Raw genomic sequence first — 21,977 nt, 5'->3', positions numbered from 1 at the left:
TCTTCACACAAGATAGGGGATATGTGTGTACTTACGGGTTTAGACCCAGCTCTACATACGGCGAGGTCTATCGTCCAGCAAACCGAAGAATTGCCCAACCGAAGCTGCTGAATCTCGTCGCGTGGTTGAAAAATATCCTAGGGTGGTTTAGAATTTTCCGGCACAGCTCATAGTTATCACTAACGGGGAGCATACGTACTACGTGCACAACACAATTCACGCCTCGATAATTCGTCGATGAAGTTCGTTTCGAGTATCCTTGGAGTTACACGAATGACGCAAGCCGTCATAGCCAAGTTGTTATACTGAATGGGTATTACTTGTCATGGAAGGTGAAGTGCTTGTGTCTTCACCGGGCAGGCGAGTAATGTGCTAAGAAACAAATATGCTCATTTGTTTCTTCGTTTCATGCATATACCACTGACTTTCATACCACACGCCGCTACATTCCCTCAGCCTGAAATAGGACAGATCCCCGATCATTTCTTCGCTTGTTGTGAGAATGTGTGCGTGGAAATTTCCTAGCCCCTAAAGATGCACGGACACTTATTGGTCAGTGATAAGTTGATAACGAGCACAGTTTCGGCGGTGAAAGCTTTCTGCGGGGAAAAAGCATGGAATGAAAAAATACATGCGCACGAAACGACACAGCTCGCAAGCAGCATCGTAATGCTCTCAAGCTGCGTCATTCATTCGCTAGGCGCACCTCGATTTCCCCACCTATCCTCGTTTCGTCAAAAAGAAACTGTACAGGGTACACGCCTTCTATTTCTAGGGGACAATGACAATAGAGTTTATTATTATCACCTAGAGGGAATGCTGGAGGCTTAGCACAGATCAGTGTGCAAAACGTGTCTCCGCACGCTGATAATCAGTTTTAACGCGAGATCGTTAGACTCAATTCACCGAAAATTCGACGTCGGTGGCCGTCGCCTAGCGTTTGCGTTATGAGCGCTGGCAGGCGATAGATGGTATGGCTGAACACTAACTGTGTGTAGCGTTGCCTGACATTACGTTTGGCAGGAGCTGCCAGCTCGGGCCTCTCCTTTCATGTGAGAGGGTAACATCAGAATCAGCCTACCAGGAACCTTGTATTCACGTAAACTCTATAGGCCACCCAGTTACGTTCATACGTCTTGGTTAAAGCGGGGCTTTATATGGGCTTGTAGCCTAGCTGCACTATCGCTTCGTACCCTTAAAGGCGAAACTTAAGTGTCCCCTATAAATTATTTCTTTATTTTTTTATTCGCTTTCGCTTGGGCTAGTGCATTTACTTATTTTCGAAACATTTTTGCGAAAATTGTGTGGATTTATTTGTTTAACGCGACAGCGTGAAAGGACCCGTTCTGTAGAAAATCCAGTTTCGGACTTGGCGTTGTGAGCTGAAAATCGCGGACGTGCCTCTGGCAGATTGCAGTTGGCACGGGACATGGTCGGGCAGTGATTGGTCGAAGATTGTGTGACGTCATAAGACCACACCGAGTGGCCAAGTTAGCAATAGTTGCAAAACCGGCAGCTAGTCTGAGTGGGGTGAGATTGACTTGAACTCCCCCCCCCCCCCCCCCCCCCCCCCCGGGGGACGTTGGATCTGGAGTCAACATGGTACTATAGGCTCCAAGGCACGTGGGCACTTAGGTATATGGCTTGGTTAAAGCGGGGCTTTACGTCTACGTTTGGTGGTCTTCGACGTAATAGACAGATTAGCTTGCCGGAGAGGTACTGACGTAGACGTATACCGGTTTGCCGGACCCCTCCTGCGCACGCGCACTGTCGGGGTTGAGTACAATCGCGGCAACTTCGCCTGCGTGTGAGGGGTACGGTAGAACGGTATACGTCAGTACGTCTCCGGCAAGCTAAATCTCTCTAATAGAGAGATCTAATAGAGGAGACGTACTGACATAGACGTATACCGGTTTGCCGGACCCCTCCTGCGCACGCGCATTGACAGGGGTGAGTGGAATCGCGGCCAATGTGCTTGCGTGGGAGCTATACTCCGTTTCATACATCAGGTGCAACGCAGCGAAAGCTACGCAAGTAGTCCGCATGAAAAAAAAAAAAAAGGAAGACTTATCACTACACGCTCGTTTCGTGACCAAGTGTTTCTGCTGAAAAGGGTTCTATTCCGAGCACACACGTTTGCAATAACTTTATTCGCGTGCCTGGACATCTTCGCAGTGCGGAACTTATAGAAAAAATCCGCTCCAAAGAGGCAGTCCAGGTCTCTGCGTTGCGTAGCGCGGAGGGCACCGCTGGCAGGGTTGCGGGGCAGCGAAAACGCGGCACGATTGAAAACGACAAACAAAACATACAAATTCACCGAATCCGATCTTTTCTCCCTAAAACTAGGTGTTTTTTATGGAGTTGATGGCAAATGTAAGATGTATTAAACTTGCAGACAAAACAACTATTATTTCATCGCGTATGCGGGGAGCGCTAACAAGAGCTGTAGCTTTGGCAGTGTTGCACTTGATGTATGAAACGGAGTATAAGGTACGGTAGACCGCTATACGTCTACGTCAATACGTCTCCGTCAAGCTGAATCTCTCTAACGTGCTGTAGCTTACGGCTGTGTATAGTATTGGGCGAGATGACAGAGGCAGGAATTAAGGCAGTAAAGTGATTCAGCAAGCAGCAACAATGCATGTGTACACAACGAAGATTAGTAAAGAGCCGCAGACGGAAGCCAGTATGTCGCTTCATCACCGTAAGGGTCCGCCAGTTTTTTAGCGGTACCTTTACGACTCGTTCGGTTGAAAAGCCTTCGGCCTAGTAGTAGCGGCAGTAGTAAAAGGCACCGCGTGTCGGAAATGATAGGGGCTGCGTTAAAAGAAGGTCGTATAATTGTAATTAGTGTTGGCTGAGGTAATGAAATCATTTAAGTTAATCGATTATTTGATGAAGTGATGAATTAAATAAATAAAGGAAAAAAGTTGGAAAAAACTGGGTCCAAAGGTATCATACTTCTCAGAATAGAAAGAAATATTGCTGCTGCTAAGAATCGGTGCATGAAAAAAAAAAAAAAAAAAAAAACAAAAGAAAGAAACGTTTAGTAAATGAAAAGTGAAAAAAATTGTCCGAGCGTGTGAAAGGTTATCGCGTCATACCCTTTAACGGCGGAGCTTAAGTGTGCCCCTATTTTTTTTTCTTGTTCCCACTAGGTGCCGATATAATCGAGTCGAACGAGGAGCAAGTTTTTGTCCATTGCGTCCGCTTTCGGCTATGTCAAGCCACGTGCATTATTTAAGGATATCACTCCCAGGTATTTGAAACCGATGGACGCAAGAAATGACTGCTGGGGAGTGTTCATGCTGCAGTCGATCACTGGCAAGAGCCGTATCAATCCGGTGCCTCTCCCGACAGAAGAACTGCTGCGAGAACTCCGGGACCGTGAAAACCGAATAAAAGTTCTCATGAGAGTCAAAGTGTGACTGCAGGAGAATATCAGCCTTTAATTTCTCCTGAATGCCGATACAACAGACGCCGCCGAAATTAACCGCGTGAACTGCCCCCCAGTGAATACACTGTAGGTTTGAAAGTGATGGGGCGAAGAACTTTTTCACATCGCGTGTGGAAGGAGGTTTGGATTGCTAACAGCCGCAGACCGAAATCGCATGGCGTGCATATTGCACAACTGGGTTCTGCACTCGGATTCAAGTAGCGCAATAATATCAAAGTGATTACCGAAAGGCTAGGAATTGAAGTGTGCATGATTGAATGATTAGAGCTACGCATTAAAGACAAAATAAAGGGATATATGACATAATGCAAAAATCGATAATATTAATATAATGATCAACCCAATTTACTGGAACGCTTTCAATGTCGCTTAACGGCAACATTGAACTAGACATTCGATATTGAAATAACAAGAGCTCATGCATGTCGCCTTTTGCACCTCTTTCTGAAAAACGCCAATTTTGTACCAAGGGCTTTAAAGAAGCCTTTGTACCTCATTAATATTTGGCCAGTGCTTAGCGCGGGACTCATTTACAAGTGTTCTAGAACATAAGTTTGACCCTATTAAAAAAAATTGCTGCAAGGTTCTTCACAAGCATCTACGAATACAAGAAGTTCACAAATAAGGGAAAGTCTAGGGAGGAAGTTACTACCCGCGCGCAGGAAAGTGTACAGGCTAAAGTTTTTACACAACATTCACAAAATTTGCGCAGAGAGAAAAAAGAAATAAAATAACATTGCCCACACCGCATGGAGCACAAAATGATGCGCAAGATTAAAAGGTGTTCGGGTGGACAGATAAAAAAATTAAACGACAGAAGAATTAAATTGCTCAGCCCACATCGTCGGGTGGCAAAACGGGCTACACAACAGTGCTTAAAATGGGCAGTAAGAAAAAACAAATATAATAGTGTCCTGCCCGCACAATCCTAGGACACAGCGGGCTTAATTCAGTTAAAATGGAGATGATGGGGTCCGAGAGGACAAAGTATAATTTTGACCACCCGAGGGTGGTCAAAATCTCAAGTCGTGAAGTCAATGCAGTTGGGGTCATTTGCTTCCACTCTTATAGGCTTTAAGCATTTTCTCACCTATGATCGCTGTGCTCAGTGTTTTCGCGCGTAATTGGCCGAAAAACACCATTTCTTAAGAAAACAGACAAAAAAAAAAGGGGGGGGGGGGGGGACGCCGAAATACACACGCCAGTTTTTGTGCAAGAAAAACGTCGGAATAAAGCCAACAGTGTACTCGTAATAAGCCATTCTGATTTCATATCGAGCTAGAATCATCTGCGATAAGCATATCTGCCGTTCAATCGGTTCACAAATTGCAGAAGATTTCGGAGGTCTCGTACTTTTCAGTGTTATGTGTAACTTGAGGCCGTTCGGTGACATTTACGAGGCAGCAAAGTTGCGGATTTCCGATTGTTTGCCGGATTGCCGGATTGCGGATTGCCGATTGCACCCCGGCGTGAAAGATAAGCCCACGAGAGCTATATTCTGGCGAGATCGACAATTTCAGTGATGAGAGGTTCCGGATGCAAGTTACTTAGTATCTTAGCAATTAGTTAAGTAGGGGCGTGCGAGTAGCATGTTTTTTTGCAAGCCGAATTGAATACGAAAACTACTGCCTTGCAATCTAATTGAGTACGAATAATGTGGTTAAACCCCAATCGAATACGAATCGAATAGTGAAAGCACCGAATTTTATACGAATCGAATATCTGCAAGTTATGTTCAGATCATTTCTACGCTGAGTACGAACCATGAAAATGCGTCTAAAATTGAATTTTATTCAAAAATGCTGTTTGATAAACAGTTCATAACAATGCACAGCTGCGTCAAACTTGACTACAGGTGAGATCCAACATAAACCTTAAAAAAAAAAAAAAACAACGAAAAGATTGCGCAGTGCAATAATAAGTAATCAGAAGAAATTAGTGCTCAGTAAGGTCAAGTAGTAAGAAGAATAAGATTGGAATGGAGCGCATTTGGCAAGCACTCGCAGATTATGTCTAGCAGCTTACCGGTATCGCTAAAGAGGAAAGTATATAGCAGTTGCATCTTACCTGTACTCACCTATGGCGCTGAAACGTGAAGGCTAATCAAGAGAGTTCTACCTAAGTTGAGGACAACCCAGAGGGCTATGGAACGAAAAATGGTAGGGGTAACAAAGCGTGCAGAGTGGGTCAGAGAAATAACTCAAGTTACCGACATTCTAGTGGAAATTAAGAAAAAGAAATGGACATGGGCAGGACATGTAGTGCGAAGAGAGGATAACCGATGGTCGCTTAGGGTAACAAACTGGATTCTAAGGGAAGGAAAGCGCGCAGGGGGCGGCAGAAAGTTAGGTGGGCGGATGAGATTAAGAAGTTCGCAGGGGTCAAGTGGATGCAGCTAGCACAGAACCGGGTTAAGTGGAGAAATATGGGAGAGGCCTTCGCCCTGCAGTGGGTATAGTCAGGCTGATGATGATGATGACGATGAAGGTCAAGTAGAATTCGAACGAGTTTATAAATTTACTAGATGCAGCTTGGTCAGATGTACAGCCTAGCACTACCAGAGCACACGGCTAGAAATAGAGCACTATCAACATGGCATCAGTCGAACAACATTACATCAACTAAGAGAAGACTTGCTTAGACTAGCCATCGAAAATTCTTTAGATGTTTGGCTAGATTAAAGCACTAGCACTGCTGAAAAATGACACAACAAATCTAGATACAAGACTAGATTAACAGGCAGTTATTACTTAAGCAGTTAATCACTAGTAATGACACGTGTCGTAACATTATGAGGAACGATGAATCCCAAAGATAAAATTTGATATCACCAAAGGTGGAATATATTAAGAGTAGTGCAGAACCAGGGAAACAAAGGACACGCACATGTAGCGCTACTTCTCGGCAGATAGGAGACGTGAGCCGTGACGACTATGAGAAGTGGCCTCTGCAATGGTAGATATGTCCGATTTTTAAGGCCTGCAATATAAATATTTCCATGCGAATGGAGCGCGTCGCGGCCACGCTGAAGCCTCCCCCCTCTGTGCGCACACCTCTGCCGCTGCTGATCAGGCTACACAAAGTTAGTTTAGGCGGGCCCCGTCTCTCCCTCTTTTTTTTTTTCTTGTTTCTCGCTTCATACGGGTCGCTCAATTTTCCGTCATCTGTGGTTATATATGTATATATATATATATATATATATATATATATATATATATATATATATATATATATATATATATATATATATATATCGAGCGGCTTGGAATAAATGGGCCTGCTCTTGGAGGTGAGAATTTAGACCGCAGCCTCCAGAACCCCCCCCCCCCCCCCCCCCCTCTTTCTCGTTGGACCCAGCTCTGACGGGAGGGCGTTTAATAATTTTAAAAATAAATAGAAAAAAGTGAAGTTAAAGTAAAAAATGAAGGAAACATTTCCACCATATCTGCGCATGACTGCCTACTTCTGCGTTAGCACATTCCGGCAGACACATCTCACATGAAGGAGGGTGGCGCCCTCTGTGATCAGCAACTCAATGTAGCGTCGCAGATAAAAAAAAAAAAAAAAGTTGTTTGGGGGTAAAAAGCGCGGCCAGATTTCGGTGAATTCTGCATACACGCCGTGCGAGAGAAGATCACAGTGAGGCTGAAGAAAGAAATATGTAGTATAAGAGTTGAGGGTATAATAAACGCATAGTCGACGTCGTTGTGCTTCAGTGCAATCCTGCGAATGGAGTAGGAGTACCATGCTATGATGCGAGGGCAGGTGAATTTAATTGCAGTCATTGATCATATTCATAGCTTGCAAAACATATGCAACCCGATCAGTAGGTCAGCACCGCTTAGTTGTATTTAGGGGCGCTCACCCTAACCCTGGACCCGATAAAACTTACTCCTACTTCATCGAGGGGTTGGCGGAGGACAAGTGCCTGGGCGAAGTCGGGCCCGTCGCAATTGAGAATCAAATTTCATCCACTTTAGAGCCCCTTGTCCTCCACTTCGTTTCCGTGGTCCCGGCTTTGGAGACATGGTCGAAACCGGTCAATGCGCCCGTTCTTGTCTTTGCGAACTATGAACAACTACCGCCATCTTCTGGTAGCCGTGGTAACGGCAAGTAACTTTGGTCGGCCTCCGAGATTGGTAGAAGCGCGAGATTTAAAAGTGGCCGTTGCTGCATATTTTGAACACGACAAACGTCTTTCGCCTGCTTTGCTTTGGTTTATGACGCTTAATGCTCAACAGCGACTCAGGCCGCGAAGAAAGCCATAGTGGAGGACTCCGGAAATTGAGATCAATCGAGTTGTTTCCACGTGCACTGACATCGTACCGTAGACGGCCGACGTTGCGTTTCATCTCGTGGAAAGGAGGCCGCCGCTGCAAGCAACACACCCGGGACGAGCAAAAGCCCGTCCCCATGGCTCAGCGGCAGAGCCATAAGCACTGAGTCACCGCGGCGGGCATTTCACCGTATCATTTTTGGACAACTTAAGGTTATACGGGCTCTACGTGTGAAACAAATGAGTCCCAGTCTTCTTACAGATCTATGTTAATTGGAAGCACCTAGTGCCCGATTTCTGGTCCGCACCCAGCTGCTTATCGTATTTCGCATAACGTGCACACAGATAAGCCACCCACGAACAAATATGGACACATATGATTCAGTAACTATGTCGGCATAATGAAAAATCGTCAGCGATATGTGCACTTGTTTACAATTACGCTCAGACGGAGTTCATTTTGCAAGACTGATGAGATTATTTTGTCACCTTTTAGGATCTGCGTCACGTTGCGTTGATCATACGCGGATCTGCGTTGATCATGCTTTTAACCCCGTATAGCGTTCTCGAACGGTGGCATTCACTTTCAACTTAGCTGATGTCAGTGAGTTGTTTCTTCAAAGTTTGTGCGTCTCGACACCGGTACCTCTCCTCTCCCGCTAACATATTCCTTCCAACTGTAACTGTTCACGAGACATTCTATGACCTATTCAATCACGCCGTTCTGCTTTCATATTTTGGCCAATACTGGCTCCTTAACCCCCTACCTAATAAAATGGTGATCGTCGTTGTTGCGACTGAATGAAGAAGGAAATGCGCGGGCCTGCCAAGTGGCTCTGTCTGAGCTGCCACCGCTTCATCGTGAGGACAGTGGAAAGTTGCAAACGATATGAGCTGTCGACTGCCACAGTAGCGTCGAGTACGACGAAGACATAAACAACAGATACCCCTGTGGCAAGAAGTCTTCGGCACAACCAGCGAAGGTCCCTGTCGTTCCCACGGCCGGAGAGCTAGGAGCTAGGACGTCTTATCCTCCCCTATCATATTTTGCTCTGTTACGCGCCAAGTGGAGACATTTTTAGTTTGTGACTGTTTTTAAAACGCACCCGCTGACGGTAAAGTTCGTTTTGAGGAGAGGAAAGGCGCGGGAACTCCCTTACTTTATCGACACCTTAAACATACGGTCAGAGAAGGGATGAAGTTGTTGTTGTGGCTGTAGGAAGAAGGAAAAGAAAATGCACGGGCCTGCTACTGGCTCTGTAGCAAAGTCACCTCCGCTGCCTCGTGCAGACAGAAGAGAAAATAGAGAAGCAAGAAAAGGAACAGGGAGAGAAAGACGCGCGCCGCATCAACAGCCGTCGTCCACCACCGAAGCGGTGGCGGGTGCAATGACGGCTTACAACAGATAAAAATTCGGTGGCAGGCTAGCCCCCGCCGCAAGCGGCGTTGACCTACATGTCCCAGCCCCATAAGGGGAATTTTCGAGCGAGAGATGAAATAGATGGAGATGCCGCAGTGGAGGGCTCTGGAGAAACTTATACTCTACCACCGTAAGGCCCTTTAAAACGCAGTGATGTCCCGCAGCAAATAGGCGCCTTTTGTGTTTCGCCTTCAACGAAACGAGGCCGCTGCGGCCGAGTTTGAACTTGAGCACGCCAGATCGGTGTAGCTGAGCAAGCTAACCGCTGAGCCACACAAGAAAGTACGGCCATAACTTCAAATGAGGTGACAGAGCAGGACAGGCGCAGATAGAGTCTGCGCCCTCGTTTTTATCGCCCAGTGGAGACCTATATTTTTCGACCTTACATATTCCAACATTTTCAATTACCCAGTCAGCTGTTGCCCCGCCGGGGTGGCGCAGTGGTTACAGCGCTCGACTACTGTTCCCAAGGACGCGGGTCGAATCCCGGCCTCGGCGGCCGTTTTTCGATGGAAGCGAAAAGCAAGGCGCCCGTGTGCTGTGCAGTGTCAGTGCACGTTAAAGAACCCCAGGTGGTCGAAATTTTCGGAGTCCTTCACTACGGCGTCTCTCATAGCCTGAGTCGCTTTGGAACGTTAAACCCCACAAACCACAAACTACAAACAGTCAGCTGTTATTGTTGTTGTGGCTGTAGGAAGAAGGAAAAGAAAACGCACGGGCCTGCTACTGGCTCTGTAGCTGAGCCACCTCCGTTGTCTCGTGCAGACAGAAGAGAAGATAGAGAAGAAAGAAAAGGAAGAGGGAGAGAAAGACGCGCGCCGCAACAGCCGTCGTTCACCACCGAAACGGTGGCGGGTGCAATGACGGCATACAACAGATGAAAATTCGGTGGCAGGCTAGCCCCCGCCGCAAGCGGCGGTGACCCACCTATCCCAGCCCCATCAGGGGAGTCCTACGCTGAGCTGCTCACGCTGTAACTTTCCGCCCACGCAAACAGCGAAAAAGATGTTATTGCCCTGAGAAATGCTGGAAGGGTTGATCAGCTCGTTCATCATAAAACGCAGATTGCTTTTTGCCTTAAGAAGCGCGAGTTTATTGCTGAAAGTTTCAAACAGAGGTGGTAATGCAAACGCATGCATTCACGCTCCATCAGCGCAAGTAAGCTGTCCCTCGGTGAGGTCCTTTAGGTGCTGGCCGTTCAACGGCGCTGGGGTCTCGCAGACGGCGTTCAACCAGCTGGGCGGATAGTGTAGAGCGAAGCGAAGCTTGCAGTCGCAATGCAGTGGGTTGCCTGCAAAATATTAGAGACAAATAAGGGTACAACAGAGCTGCAAAAATATTCCAGCAGGAATATCTGAGAAGCCTATAGCAATAAACTGGTATGATTGAAATCGCAAGGCATTTTTTTCTGGAGATCATCAGCTGGCAACGCCCAAGAATTCATTAAACTAAACCTACCCATTGGCAAGCTTAAGGCAGTGGTTATGCGAGAATGGAAAAGAAACAGAAAGAAACTGCATCACTGGATCCCAAGAAATCAACTCGCATACAATGCCGACACAAATTAAACGCCGAGCACGTAGTCCCTTTCGCTGCCTAGTTTCGAACTTCTATTCATAGCACGTACAGTCTTTGCGAAAAGTGTGGAGCCCAGGGGGTCTGCTTGTGAGCCACTTCGTGAGGCCTGTATACGGCATTTCCAGTGTTCCGAATCATGGCTAGAAGATTTTTAGCCCAACCTCTCCAATGGGAAGGACCTCCACTAATGCTAAATCAGCTCCATTACACAGCACAGAAGCACACCTCCTGGGCTTTACAGTTTTGACAAAGGCTGTACCTACACATACCTAAAGTGAAGCGAAAATGCAGGATTTTTTTATATTACATGCGCCTTCTCGCAAAACGTATGAAGAACTTCATAATCAAGTTGCTCGCCTGCCTTGCACTATATGGCCATAAAATGCATGGCGCGTATAAAAATGCGTATAACAAAGCATTTTTTTATCATCCCGCGCCGAAGCTGCCCCAGAAAACCAAGAGTCGGAAAGCTCCGCAGTGAAGCCGAAGTGATTGCGCCGGCACGTTGCACCTGCTCGCAGGAACCGACGCGTCGCCCACAGTTGCCGCTACAGTTGGTCTACTGACTACTGCAGGCGTATTTGACTTAATATTATTATTGGCATTGCTTGGAATATGTGCTCAGATGACGCTGCTAACAATGATGAACAAGTGTTAGCTTTTTCACTTAAGGCTCACCTACTATACGTCGCTACGGGACAAAATGCAAAATGCCAGCTCGTTCTTGAGAAACTAAAGTTAATATCGCAACTTCGCTTAAAGAATTCAGAACTGCACCACTCATTTCATCCTCGCAAATTATTGTAGTTACTGCAGCATTGCAAGAAAAAAAAAAGAACAAAAAGAAATTTATCAATACCTTTACGCCTCAACTATTTGCTTCACGGACAATATCATCGTGTTCTTCTCACCATGCTATGGGTAAATTACGCGTTACATTGAGGAAAAAGATGAAATGATTGTACCAATTTGTGACAAGAACAAATGTACCTTTTGTTACATCTCAACAATGGCCACCGTGGAATCTGTTTTCTGCCATACGCTGTGTACTTTTAAAATCTTATTTCACAAATTCCCTGCGCATGAAGAGGGATAAAGGTGACACAAGTGATCTGACTGTATAATCTGTATAAACGCCACCCAGAGAGCAAAAATTCTTCGGACACATTCAATGCAGAAGTAATTTCACAGACAAACAAAAAGTTGTAAAAGACTGATTTGGTTTGGTTTGTGGGGTTTAACGTCCCAAAGCGACTCAGGCTATGAGAGACGCCGTAGTGGAGGGCTCCGGAAATTTCGACCACCTGGGGTTCTTTAACGTGCACTGACATCGCACAGCACACGGACGCCTTGCTTACAGTGAGAAAGTATCTTAAAACAGTAAGAAGATTCATATATATATATATATATATATATATATATATATATATATATATATATATATATATATATAAAAACTGTAATCGTTCTCACTGCTGAACATGAATATTGAGCCAGCGCCTGCTTCTTTGGTTTGGTTTATGGGTTTTACCTTCCCAAAGCAACTTAGGCTTTGAGAGACGCCGTAGTGAAGGAGCCTCGGGGTATTTTAACGTGCTTTGGCATCGCAGAGCATATACGGGCGCCTAGCTTTTCGCCGCCATCGAAAGCGGCCGCCGCGGCCAAGATTCAGTCGCGCGCCTTCTTGTGCACGGAAGTCGAGCACCCCTAACCACTGCACCCCCGCGGAGGTACATGGTAAATTTAGTTAAGGTTTTTCCCACATTCGCTGTGTCTTCTAACTTGGTTGACCGTCCTTGTTTATGGAGATTTATACGTGAGGTATAGTTTACTGTACTTTTTCGACAGTCCGTTTTTCAACACAGTTCTGTTTTCCAGTGCCATGAAAACGATGCTTTTCCCTCCTCCTTTTTACCGTTCGATGTACACTGGATTGCCAGGGTGTGACGTCCTTACGGGGGCCACGAAAAATGTTACTTACGCCTCGCACTAAGACTTTCTTCTACAAGGTACACACTGAAACGTGCCTGGGAAAACTTGACGTGAGAAAGAGACCATTTTTGGGCCTGTGAAGTGCTGCCATTGTGATATTCCTGAAACTATTGAATATTGCTTCCTCAATTACAAGGACGCAATTTTATTCTGGGATGTCTTGCAACAAGCTTTGAAAAAAAGAAAAACATATTTACATGACTTCACATTCTACTCGATACCTCACCGCAATGCAAAATGTTAATGCACCTCTTGATATTTTTGTTCTAATTGGACTACATAGCTTATGAAAAACTGTAATGATGGATCGGCACTGTGGGTCAGTTATTTCGACAAAATCTCATTTCTGCCAAATGATTGTTCATCTGAGGAATGTGTATGAACTGTCCGACTTTGAACCCGACTGGCACTCTCTCCCGGGTGATGCGTTCTGCCTTACCTTCCATCGAGTGCTCTGCAACTGTATTTAAAGTTGTCTTTCGTTGCGTTTCGTAAAACCTCTATAGTTTATGTAAATATCGTACATTTTTCAGTGTACCCATAAATAGCATATTTAAGAAAAAAAAATGCCGGGAAGCATAGTGCTCTTGTACCTGGGCCAAGGGTGCTGATCTGTTGGTTCTGGCGCGGGTTCTAAACCTAGCCGCAGCAATGCTTTTTTTCACACCTCGAGAGGTGAAGGTCAAATCCTGGTGTACGTGACCTTGACGAATGTGAGTAGTAAATAGTAAAGGTAACGCTCTAAATGATATCCCCAACGCAATGCGGGACTCTACCTCGCAACTACCTTTTCCGCCCAAGGATAGCTAGAGCTCCATGATATACTAATATCAAAAATTTGGTTAGGGCGATTTCTTCACCTGTCTGTTTTAGAGCGTGAGCTTTACCAGTTATGTTTCTCAAGGTCATATTTTTAGCAACCCAAGGTCACGACAGCCAGTTTCAAAATAGCAACGCAGCGTGGCCGTCGCACAGCAACAACGTATATATACCACGGATCAAGGTGGCACCATACATACATGGCAGTTGCATAATAACGATCGCGTAGCTGCGCTGCTCGAGCGCCGCAGTTCCTATCCACACTTCCGTTTCTCTACATATACATCTGTCTGGCGAACATCGAGATTGGACCCCTTAGTTCCACAATTTGTATAAAATTTGTGAGCCCCAATTTGGCGCAGAAGGTTCAGGGTCATGTCAACCGATTCTGTGGGTCATGGAGCACGAAATTTCTAATTTAGCCGGAACCTAGTTTACGCGGGAGATTCGAACCGACGAGCTTTGTTATCCCAAACCAAATGGCCATTGCAATCTTCAAACGGCCGTTGCGATCGAATCATTCGTTGCAGGAGTAAGGACGTTCCCGATGATGTAAAATGATTTGTTATTTTGCGCTGCACACATTTCTATCTAATTTGGCTCATGGCGTGCATTTCGGATATAACGAAGGAGTGTTCTGGATACAGCAAAGGTGGATATACACCATGTGATCCGAATATAAACAAAGTTGGGTACAGCATTGCTACATGGGCTGCATGGGCAAGAAAAAGAAACAAAGTAGGTTTCTACAGCTAACGCTCGATAATCAATTACTGCCTCAGCGTCGGCACATCTTTTTTTCTATTTTTACAATTTGTCCGCAACTGTGTTACTTACTGCCCCCTAGATGCGCTTCAGCAGTTATCGTTTCTGGGAATCAATGCAGCCAAGTGATGTTTTGCTTACCAAGAAGACGCACTCTGTTAGCCTCGTTGTCAGCGAGGGGTGCGAAGGTCTCCTGGTTGAATGTGGTGATCTGGTTGTAATCAACCATCACTGATCGCAGAACAGGCATGTCCGCGCTGAAGTCGTTCGGAAGGGACGTCAGGTTGTTCTTGCTGAAAAACCGCACGCAACCTCTGGTTTTTATTTGTCAACTAACAGGCAACATCACTGAGAAGTATTTACTCTTTCTCACTTCAGTGTCTGGCCAAAAGTCAGCGCTATGTTTCCATTCATGAAATTACTAAGCACCTTCCTGCGTTATATTGAGCCCTGTTCAATCTGAGATAGTACCCGGAGCTTACTAGTGTTATACGTTCCTGGCTTCAGGAACAAGGTAAAGTTTAGGTTTTTTTAAATTCAGAAGCGGATTTGTTTCCGCTAAAAGCTATCAATTTATCAATCATCAACTAATTCTTTCTTCTATCTGCTTTTGAGGAAGAATCATTAGTCTGTTTACTAAATAGCTAAGGTAGAATATAATGCTTTGCGATGATCGTTCAACGAACAAAGCGGTCGCCCCTATGCCTTCAAAAGCAGCCGCATTTTGACTTTAGTAAGAAGCCTCGATCTCAGACTTTTATTCATCGTCCCTCAAGATAAACTCTGCGCTCGCCATTGGAGCAGTTTCTCTCATGAGAACGGGTAATGTAGTGACGTTTCACTTACTACAGATCCAGCCTCCAAAGTTTGGGTGCCGGTCTCGGCAGCATGGAGCGATAGAAGACCTTGAGGTTGCAGTGACGGATTCCCACAACTTCGAGGTTTTGCAGGCTCGACACCCAATCCTCGTCAACACTAGCGATGTCGGAGAAGGCTATGTTGATGACCTTCACGCTTTGTGGCAGCTCGTTGAAGCTGCGGGAAAGCACGAGGTTTTTCGCCTCAGAGATCCGCACCGTTTTCAGCTGCTGCAGGGATGACAAGGCGACCCATGAGGTGGGTATCGTGCTGCCTTCGCTAAGGATGATTTTCCTCAGCGAATTTTGTAAGCCGTCGAAAGGGTTTTCTCCCGGCAAGGAGAAAGTTTCCAGGAGGACGTTGTTGAGTTCCAGGACAGTGGCATTGATTTGGGAGAAGGCTCTGTCCGGCAGGTGGCTCAGCTGGCTGTTCTTAAGAACGAAGGTCATGTCGGGGTGAAGCTGCGGACGCACAAGGTAATTGGAGAAGTCTTCGGGACTGCTGAAGTTGAAACAGCGGTAGTATTCGTAGTCAGACTCACTCGGATCTCGGCATGAGGGTTGTGCGAGAACCCCGCGAGCTGTGACGACAAACAGCACACTTAGCAAAGCACCCCACATCGTTTTCATTTCGCTTGAACAAATAGGCGTTCTGACTGGTGGCTAGCGACGCAGGAGAGCTTTAAAGACTGCTCGTGCGTCAACGAGGCGGTTGCTGTATACTCGGGCAGCAGGACTTGGAAAAAACGGACGCTGATAAACGAAGATCAAGTGTCGCCGCGGCTTTCGTTGGAATGGACGATAGCCGCAGTTCCTATTGCAGACCGAGTTGCTCGAGAAGACGGCGCTCTTGGACAGAGTCGAATAATACGGGAGATAGGAAGAGCCTGCAGCCGTCTCAAGGCCCTTCCAGATTTCGCAATAGCGAGGAAAAGATGAACGGAATTACAAACTGAGATCATATCGCTGCGACATATACGTGACATAGGAAACGGCCTTCGTTGTGTGCGTCAGTTTAGACGAGGGCAGCTTAGGTTGACCGACACGTACATACTCAGATGTAAAGAAAAAATACTGTCGCGTCATAACAGTCGCAGAAAAACACCGCTAGCTTTGCTCTAATCTGCATGCTGCCACTTAAAGCTAAATATTGCAGCGGTCGCTCAAAATTTATTTCTTTTCCCCGAACTTTGCAATAGCAAGTTCGAGATTTGAGAAAGCTAGGCCTCTGTCCCCCGTTATCTTTTACAGTTTCATAACCTTAACGTTTTACAATCAAAAGTGTTCATATGGGGAACTCCTGAAAGTGTACTTTTTCGTTGACGTTTCTGAAGGATTATAAGCTGCAGACCCTCTAGCTTTAAGTTAAAGTATGTCTAGTGGCCTACATGGAACTACAGCAGAGCAGACATGATGCATGGTCCCTTCACAATATGACGTGGTCTCACATCTGCTTGCAACAGGCATTTTCAAATCGAGAGATTCACGCAAGCAAAGATTTACGCAAGTGGTCTCAAGGGGCCACGAGGACAAGCACGTGCGGCTCTTAACCTCCCTCGTCATACCCCAAATGAAACACTACTAAAGTTAGGAATTCACCTTAGCGGAAATGACGGAAGCACACCTCAGCGCACAATACGAACGACTATCAAGCACTGAAACGGGACGTTTCATTCTAAAAAAATCAGGAATACAATACGAAGGGACCCGTGCCCACACTTTGCCGATTCCAAGACACGTGCGCGAGCAATTAATAGTCCGTCCTCTGCCTAAAAACATACATCCAGAATACGATACGGACAGAAGAAGTGCACAAAAATTACACGAAAGATTTTCAGTACAGAAAGACACGGCGCACGTGGACGTGGCAGAACATGCGGGCAGAGATGCCTTTTCCCTGGCAGTTGTCGATCATCGAGGTTCTCCCCTCGCATCGGCGACAATCAATAAAACAAAATTTCCGGAGGAGGCCGAAGAGGCTGCCATAGCTTTAGCCATTACATCCACCACTGCCAAATACATCCTTAGCGACTCTAAAACCGCAATTCGAAATTTTGCAAAAGGAAAGGCCCACTCCGCAGCCATCAAAATCTTACAAAAAATCTCCCATACCCGCCTTATCACATTGATCTGGGTCCCTGCCCATTCGGACCATCCTGGGAACGAGGCAGCGCACCAATTTGCCCGAGGATTCGTAGTTAACCGGGAGGTGCGCTGCCCTGAGCTCAGGTCGGCCAGGGAGCGGATGACAACCTACAAAGAAATTACTACCCACTTCAAGAAACAAAGACAAATCTTCCCAGAACCACATAGATCTCCAAGTAAAACACAAGTCACCTGGCGGCAGCTTCAAACAGACACTTTCTTTAATCCGTACATGTACTCCATATGGTTCCCAGAGCAGTTCAGCCCTGTCTGTTCTCTCTGTGGACATCAAAAGGCAGACACACCACACATCCTATACTCATGTAATCAAGACAAGCCAACACAGAGTCTGCAGCTCTCTGCCCAATCTCAGTGGGAGGCCGCGCTGCTCAGCTCCGACCCGGAGGTTCAACTCCGAGTCACGGAGCGGGCTGAAGAGGTCGCCGAACGACATCGTTGGTCGGCCACCTGGCGTCCGGCCTAAAAGAGGAGCCCACCGCGGGGACGGGAACGTCAACCCACCCCGCGCCTACGACCTCTTCTTTAAATAAAGTTTACCTCCTCCTCCTCCTCCTCCAAAGAAGTGGCTGTTTCTTGCCTGACTACTGCCCAACAGAAACGATTTGGGCTATGTATAGGAACTGAAGTGGAAATCCCTGAATGGATCAGTATTTCAGCTTACGGGTTCACCGCAGAAACCCAATTCAAAGAAATGGCATGTTCGCAGATAACTGCACATTAACGGACCTCGCCCTGTTTACGAGGCGTTGTGGTGTCTGGCGGAGCGCGCAGTGAGCGATGAGTGCAATGAATGCTAGGACTGCGTGCATGACTAGGCAAGAAAATACGTCTCGCTGATTTCTATATCAGGCTTTGCGACGGACGGCTAGGGAGCTGTGAAAGTATCAAGATGCATGGTTGCTTTTGGTTATCACAATGCATACTATAAGTCTTCCACATCCGTGCAGTTGATGTCCATTGGAGAACGTGTATAATCACAAAGGGCATAGAAACTTTATTGAACATCCTGTTAAGGTCGTCGGTAGGACGTCAATGGGAGTTTCGAACCCCTATTAGGGCTAAGCGTATTACACCTGCATCACCGAAGATGCATACATGTACATACCCCCACGTGTCCAGCAACAGCTGTTTTTCAGTCGCAGCCACGTGTACCATGGTAATATGTTTCTACCCTCATTCTATCGATCCGCGCGCTCGGTGAGCGCGCAGGTGTTATCTAGAAGTGGGCTAACAACCGATACACAATGTTTGCCACGCTAAGCGGACGGCACTGATGCAGGAGCCCTGCATCTCCTTTCTCTGGCACAAATTAATATTCGCCATTCCACGCTGCCAGTCACACGCTATTGGCCCACCGGGTAATGTCATTCACGCTCAACGTGCAAAATCGGGTTCGTTTGTTGTTATTGAGGATGGAAGAAGTTTATTGCCAGTTTTCTTGAACTACAGGCTGCGTCGTAGTTGAGCCAAAATGGCTACCGCAGGACGGACGCTTCCTTTGACCAGCCTAGGCTCAATACCGCTCGACTGTGCTATTTAATCCTGCAGTTTCACGAAAAGTGAGCGCCCAGTTTTAGCTAAACGCTTTGTATTAGTTCAACAAAACTTGAAGTTGGGCTAGATAGTGCATAGCAACTTGACTGAAGATGAAGCGCACAGGAAAACACACACAAGAGAAGAAGACACAGGTTCAACTTCAAGTTTTGTTAAACTACCTTTCAAGCAATGATGGCTCTTTTATATGTGGGTCATCTAATTCTCCGTCGCAAGCTTTGTATTAGTCGACATAAAACAAAGAAGCGCTAAAAAGTTTAAAACCATCGGCCTGCGTCTGCAGCCGCCTGGCGTGTGAGCCAAACCGCACACGATCATCGGCCGCGGTGCTTTTGGCGTTATGACAATAACATATTTGAGACCTCTGCAGAACCTGCACTGGAGAGATGCAAAAGCGTGTACAAAATTTTTATTTTGTTGCATTTTTGCATTTATTTTTATTATTTTTATTTTTAATGCTTTATTTTCCTATTTCCCGCAACGCACTACAACTTCTTTACTATAGATGAGAAGAATCCTTAGACGAGAACGCCCGTAAGCAAGACTGCTTCAAGTGAAGGAGTGCAGTGAAGAGTAATACAGAATAACGAAGTATTCGAGTCCAAAAACTACTCAGAGAATGCAGCGAGTTGTTAATGGCGCTGGCGGAAGACCTAATGTATACACGGCGTAATTTTGCATCAAGTTTTCTTCCTCCGTGTTGCCCTACAGAATCCTTTGACGTAAGCGGTACGTGGCGGTTATAACTCAGGGTACAGCAGGTATTTAAGGGATGTCACGGGCGCCATAGCACGGCTTCTGCAGCGCGAGTCGGAAATGGCGATGATAATACAATTATGTTCAACGAAAAATATTGATGATCATTGAACCGAGGGAAAAACAGCAGGGTATCCACGAGTCAGCGAAAGAATGTAGCTTTAAGGTGCGTTTATGGTGTACATTTGAGCGGCGTAATAAGGAAATCATAACATTCTTAATTGGATGGAGGTGACTCTGACGTAGATGCATATTCGCCATGAAACAGTTGCAACTTTGTGCAGATTCACCACTAAAATATTTACGTCTATGACAACGCACACACGAGCAGAAATTAAAACGTTGAGTAAATTCGACATTCGCCAAAAAGGCAGACCATTATTGATGATGGTTTGAATTTATATTACTGTTCTACGCGACAACACAGCAGTCCAGGGCGTTCCTGTCTACTCTTCTTATTGCAGTTCAGAGCCTCAGATCGACTTCTTGTGTACACAGCTGTGAGGTGAGCAACAGCTTAACAGCACACGCGGCGTACTATATTAGGTTAGCGAGTGGTGGCGCTCACATTTCTTATCACGTTCCCCTGAGCAGATACCGCGTTTCTGCTACATAAACGGGTACGGCGGACGGTGCACTGTCAGAACTGCGTGAACTGTCGGAGCCGAAAAGTCAAGCCTTCCTGTTTCACTCGGCGAAATGAAGCCTACCTCGGCAATGTTGTTGGTCGTGCTGCTGCTGTGCGCAGCGTCTGCCCCCACCATGGGTTGGTGCCCGAGCAACGAGGGCGTCTTCAGCGACTGCTCCTTCTCGGAGTGCACGCCAGAGGAGTGCGCCCACGCCGGCCTCGAGTGCTGCCCGAAGCCCTGCGGTGGTAGCTGGTGTGTCGAAGGTGAGTGAACAGTTCGCGCTGCAACTTTGCCTTAATAACAAGGAGGTTGTGCTGAGAACTAAATTTTAATTCGAGTAGCTTCTTTATCCTGTTCGAAGTTGGGCCCTACATTTCGATTTACGCGCATTGAATGGTACCTATGTTTTGATGGCATGGTATAGAGCTTAATTATGTGACGTCATTTACACGGTGTGCCTCATCAGACAGCCATGCCGCACAACACTATGGCCATTGTATCTCACCGTGGCCACTCGATAAAGACAATCCTACTCTCCAGCAGGTTCTATTATGAGCCACATTTGAGGGTATGGGTGGAGAGGCTTTTTTGTCTGCTACCTTTGATAGACCTATTAAAAAGGCGTGGTGCGTTGCTCCACACCGTCTTAATCGCTTTAGGCACTGTCTCTTGGGCTTACCGCTTCGAGCACCAAGGGTTATGATGGTGACACTCGCAAGCCTTCAACAGCGCCTGATATTTGTTACAGCCCATAGGTTAAGGTTTAAATAAGTGAGGCTCTTACACACAGCTGAGGGCAAATTAGACAGTTGATTTTTTTCACACGCACATCGACTAAGCACGCCATGAGTCGTTCTGATCACCGTTCCTTCTAGAACAACCGCATTATCTCGGTGCCAAACAGACATACGCATGCGCGGCCGGTTGATCAGCGGAAAATCGAGTATTGTCGCCGTGCACCGTTTGTCGTCCTGCTTGTCTCCAATGTTATTGACTCTCGCATACTCGTGTTCAAACCTGCTACCTGTTCGTGCTTGATTTGAAATTTCTTGTCTCCATGAGTCTCCCCTTGATCTTGTTTTGCTCTAGTTCCGTAATAGCTCTCGCACTTGAAGGTAACACACCGCACTACTTTTTGATTGCAGGAGTTTACGACTAGCGTGCACCGGCGTCGTGGCACGAGGATCCCTCATGAATGGCTGCGCCCTGCCCGCCTGCTTTGCCATTTCGTTGCATTGAAAAATAAAGCCTTCCTCGTTCAGTGCATCTTGCTTTTTCGGCCAGGCTCATGCCATCCTTGTTTTTCGCTTTATCACTTTGGTCCGTGAGAGGACGCTGTTTTACGTTAGCCTACATAGCCTTGCACGTTTGAGCGGTCATAGCCATTGCAGGTTTCTACACATGTACACGATCGGTCACGGAAGTTCACGGAAAGTCCTTTTTTGAAAATCTGCATGGTGGAGATCCATAAGCATAATTACATCCAATAGAACCCTATCCTCTATCTCTATGCCTAAATATCGAATGCCGTGCGAGTATAGTGGGAAAACCCTTATTTATGGTCCGTTGTAATACATGCCTAAAAAATACCCCTTCCTAACAATCTAAAAAATAAAAAAAAGATGACGTATTGTTTCTGACTGCTTACAGATTAAACTCTGCTCCACACAGTAAAAAAAAAAAAAAAAAAAAAAAAGGAAGCGCTTCC

The 21,977-nt window shown here is 46.2% G+C and overlaps 2 protein-coding genes across 3 annotated transcripts in view; one reads left to right on the top strand and one right to left on the bottom strand.

Annotated features, from left to right (window-relative positions):
• Positions 1-10,224: 10,224 nt before the first annotated feature.
• Positions 10,225-15,882, bottom strand: LOC146186521 (uncharacterized). Its single transcript, XM_084605704.1, has 3 exons — positions 15,154-15,882; positions 14,449-14,600; positions 10,225-10,444 (listed from the first exon to the last, which is right to left on the bottom strand). The coding sequence occupies exons 1-3, from the start codon at positions 15,792-15,794 to the stop codon at positions 10,293-10,295; spliced, it is 945 nt and encodes a 314-aa protein (XP_084461830.1). The 5' UTR covers positions 15,795-15,882; the 3' UTR covers positions 10,225-10,292.
• A 4,383-nt stretch (positions 15,883-20,265) lies between these two features.
• The window catches only part of LOC146186520 (uncharacterized), a 62,135-nt gene continuing 60,423 nt past the window's right edge, over positions 20,266-21,977 (top strand). The window contains exons 1-2 of one of the 2 annotated variants that reach the window (XM_084605702.1): positions 20,267-20,532; positions 21,415-21,534. In XM_084605702.1, coding sequence (XP_084461828.1) covers positions 20,340-20,532; positions 21,415-21,428 — 207 coding nt within the window. In that variant the 5' untranslated portion in view covers positions 20,267-20,339 and the 3' untranslated portion in view covers positions 21,429-21,534. Of the gene's footprint in view, positions 20,533-21,414; positions 21,535-21,977 lie in introns of those variants that run through there. The other variant, XM_084605703.1, reaches the window with a different exon arrangement.

This window comes from Amblyomma maculatum, chromosome 6 (assembly GCF_055883805.1).
Source record: "Amblyomma maculatum isolate TAMU_Amacu chromosome 6, ASM5588380v1, whole genome shotgun sequence".
NCBI lineage: Eukaryota > Metazoa > Arthropoda > Arachnida > Ixodida > Ixodidae > Amblyomma > Amblyomma maculatum.
This window is presented reverse-complemented; position numbering and strand designations above follow the sequence as displayed.

Bases quoted from the DNA above. Each gene is read 5' to 3' on its own strand.
- LOC146186521 (XM_084605704.1), bottom strand. From the start codon at position 15,794: ATGAAAACGATGTGGGGTGCTTTGCTAAGTGTGCTGTTTGTCGTCACA. The intron at 14,601-15,153 runs GTAAGTGAAACG...GCGGTTTTTCAG, and splicing joins CTTTGGAGGCTGGATCTGTA to CAAGAACAACCTGACGTCCC. The intron at 10,445-14,448 runs GTAAGCAAAACA...AATATTTTGCAG, and splicing joins TAACAGAGTGCGTCTTCTTG to GCAACCCACTGCATTGCGAC.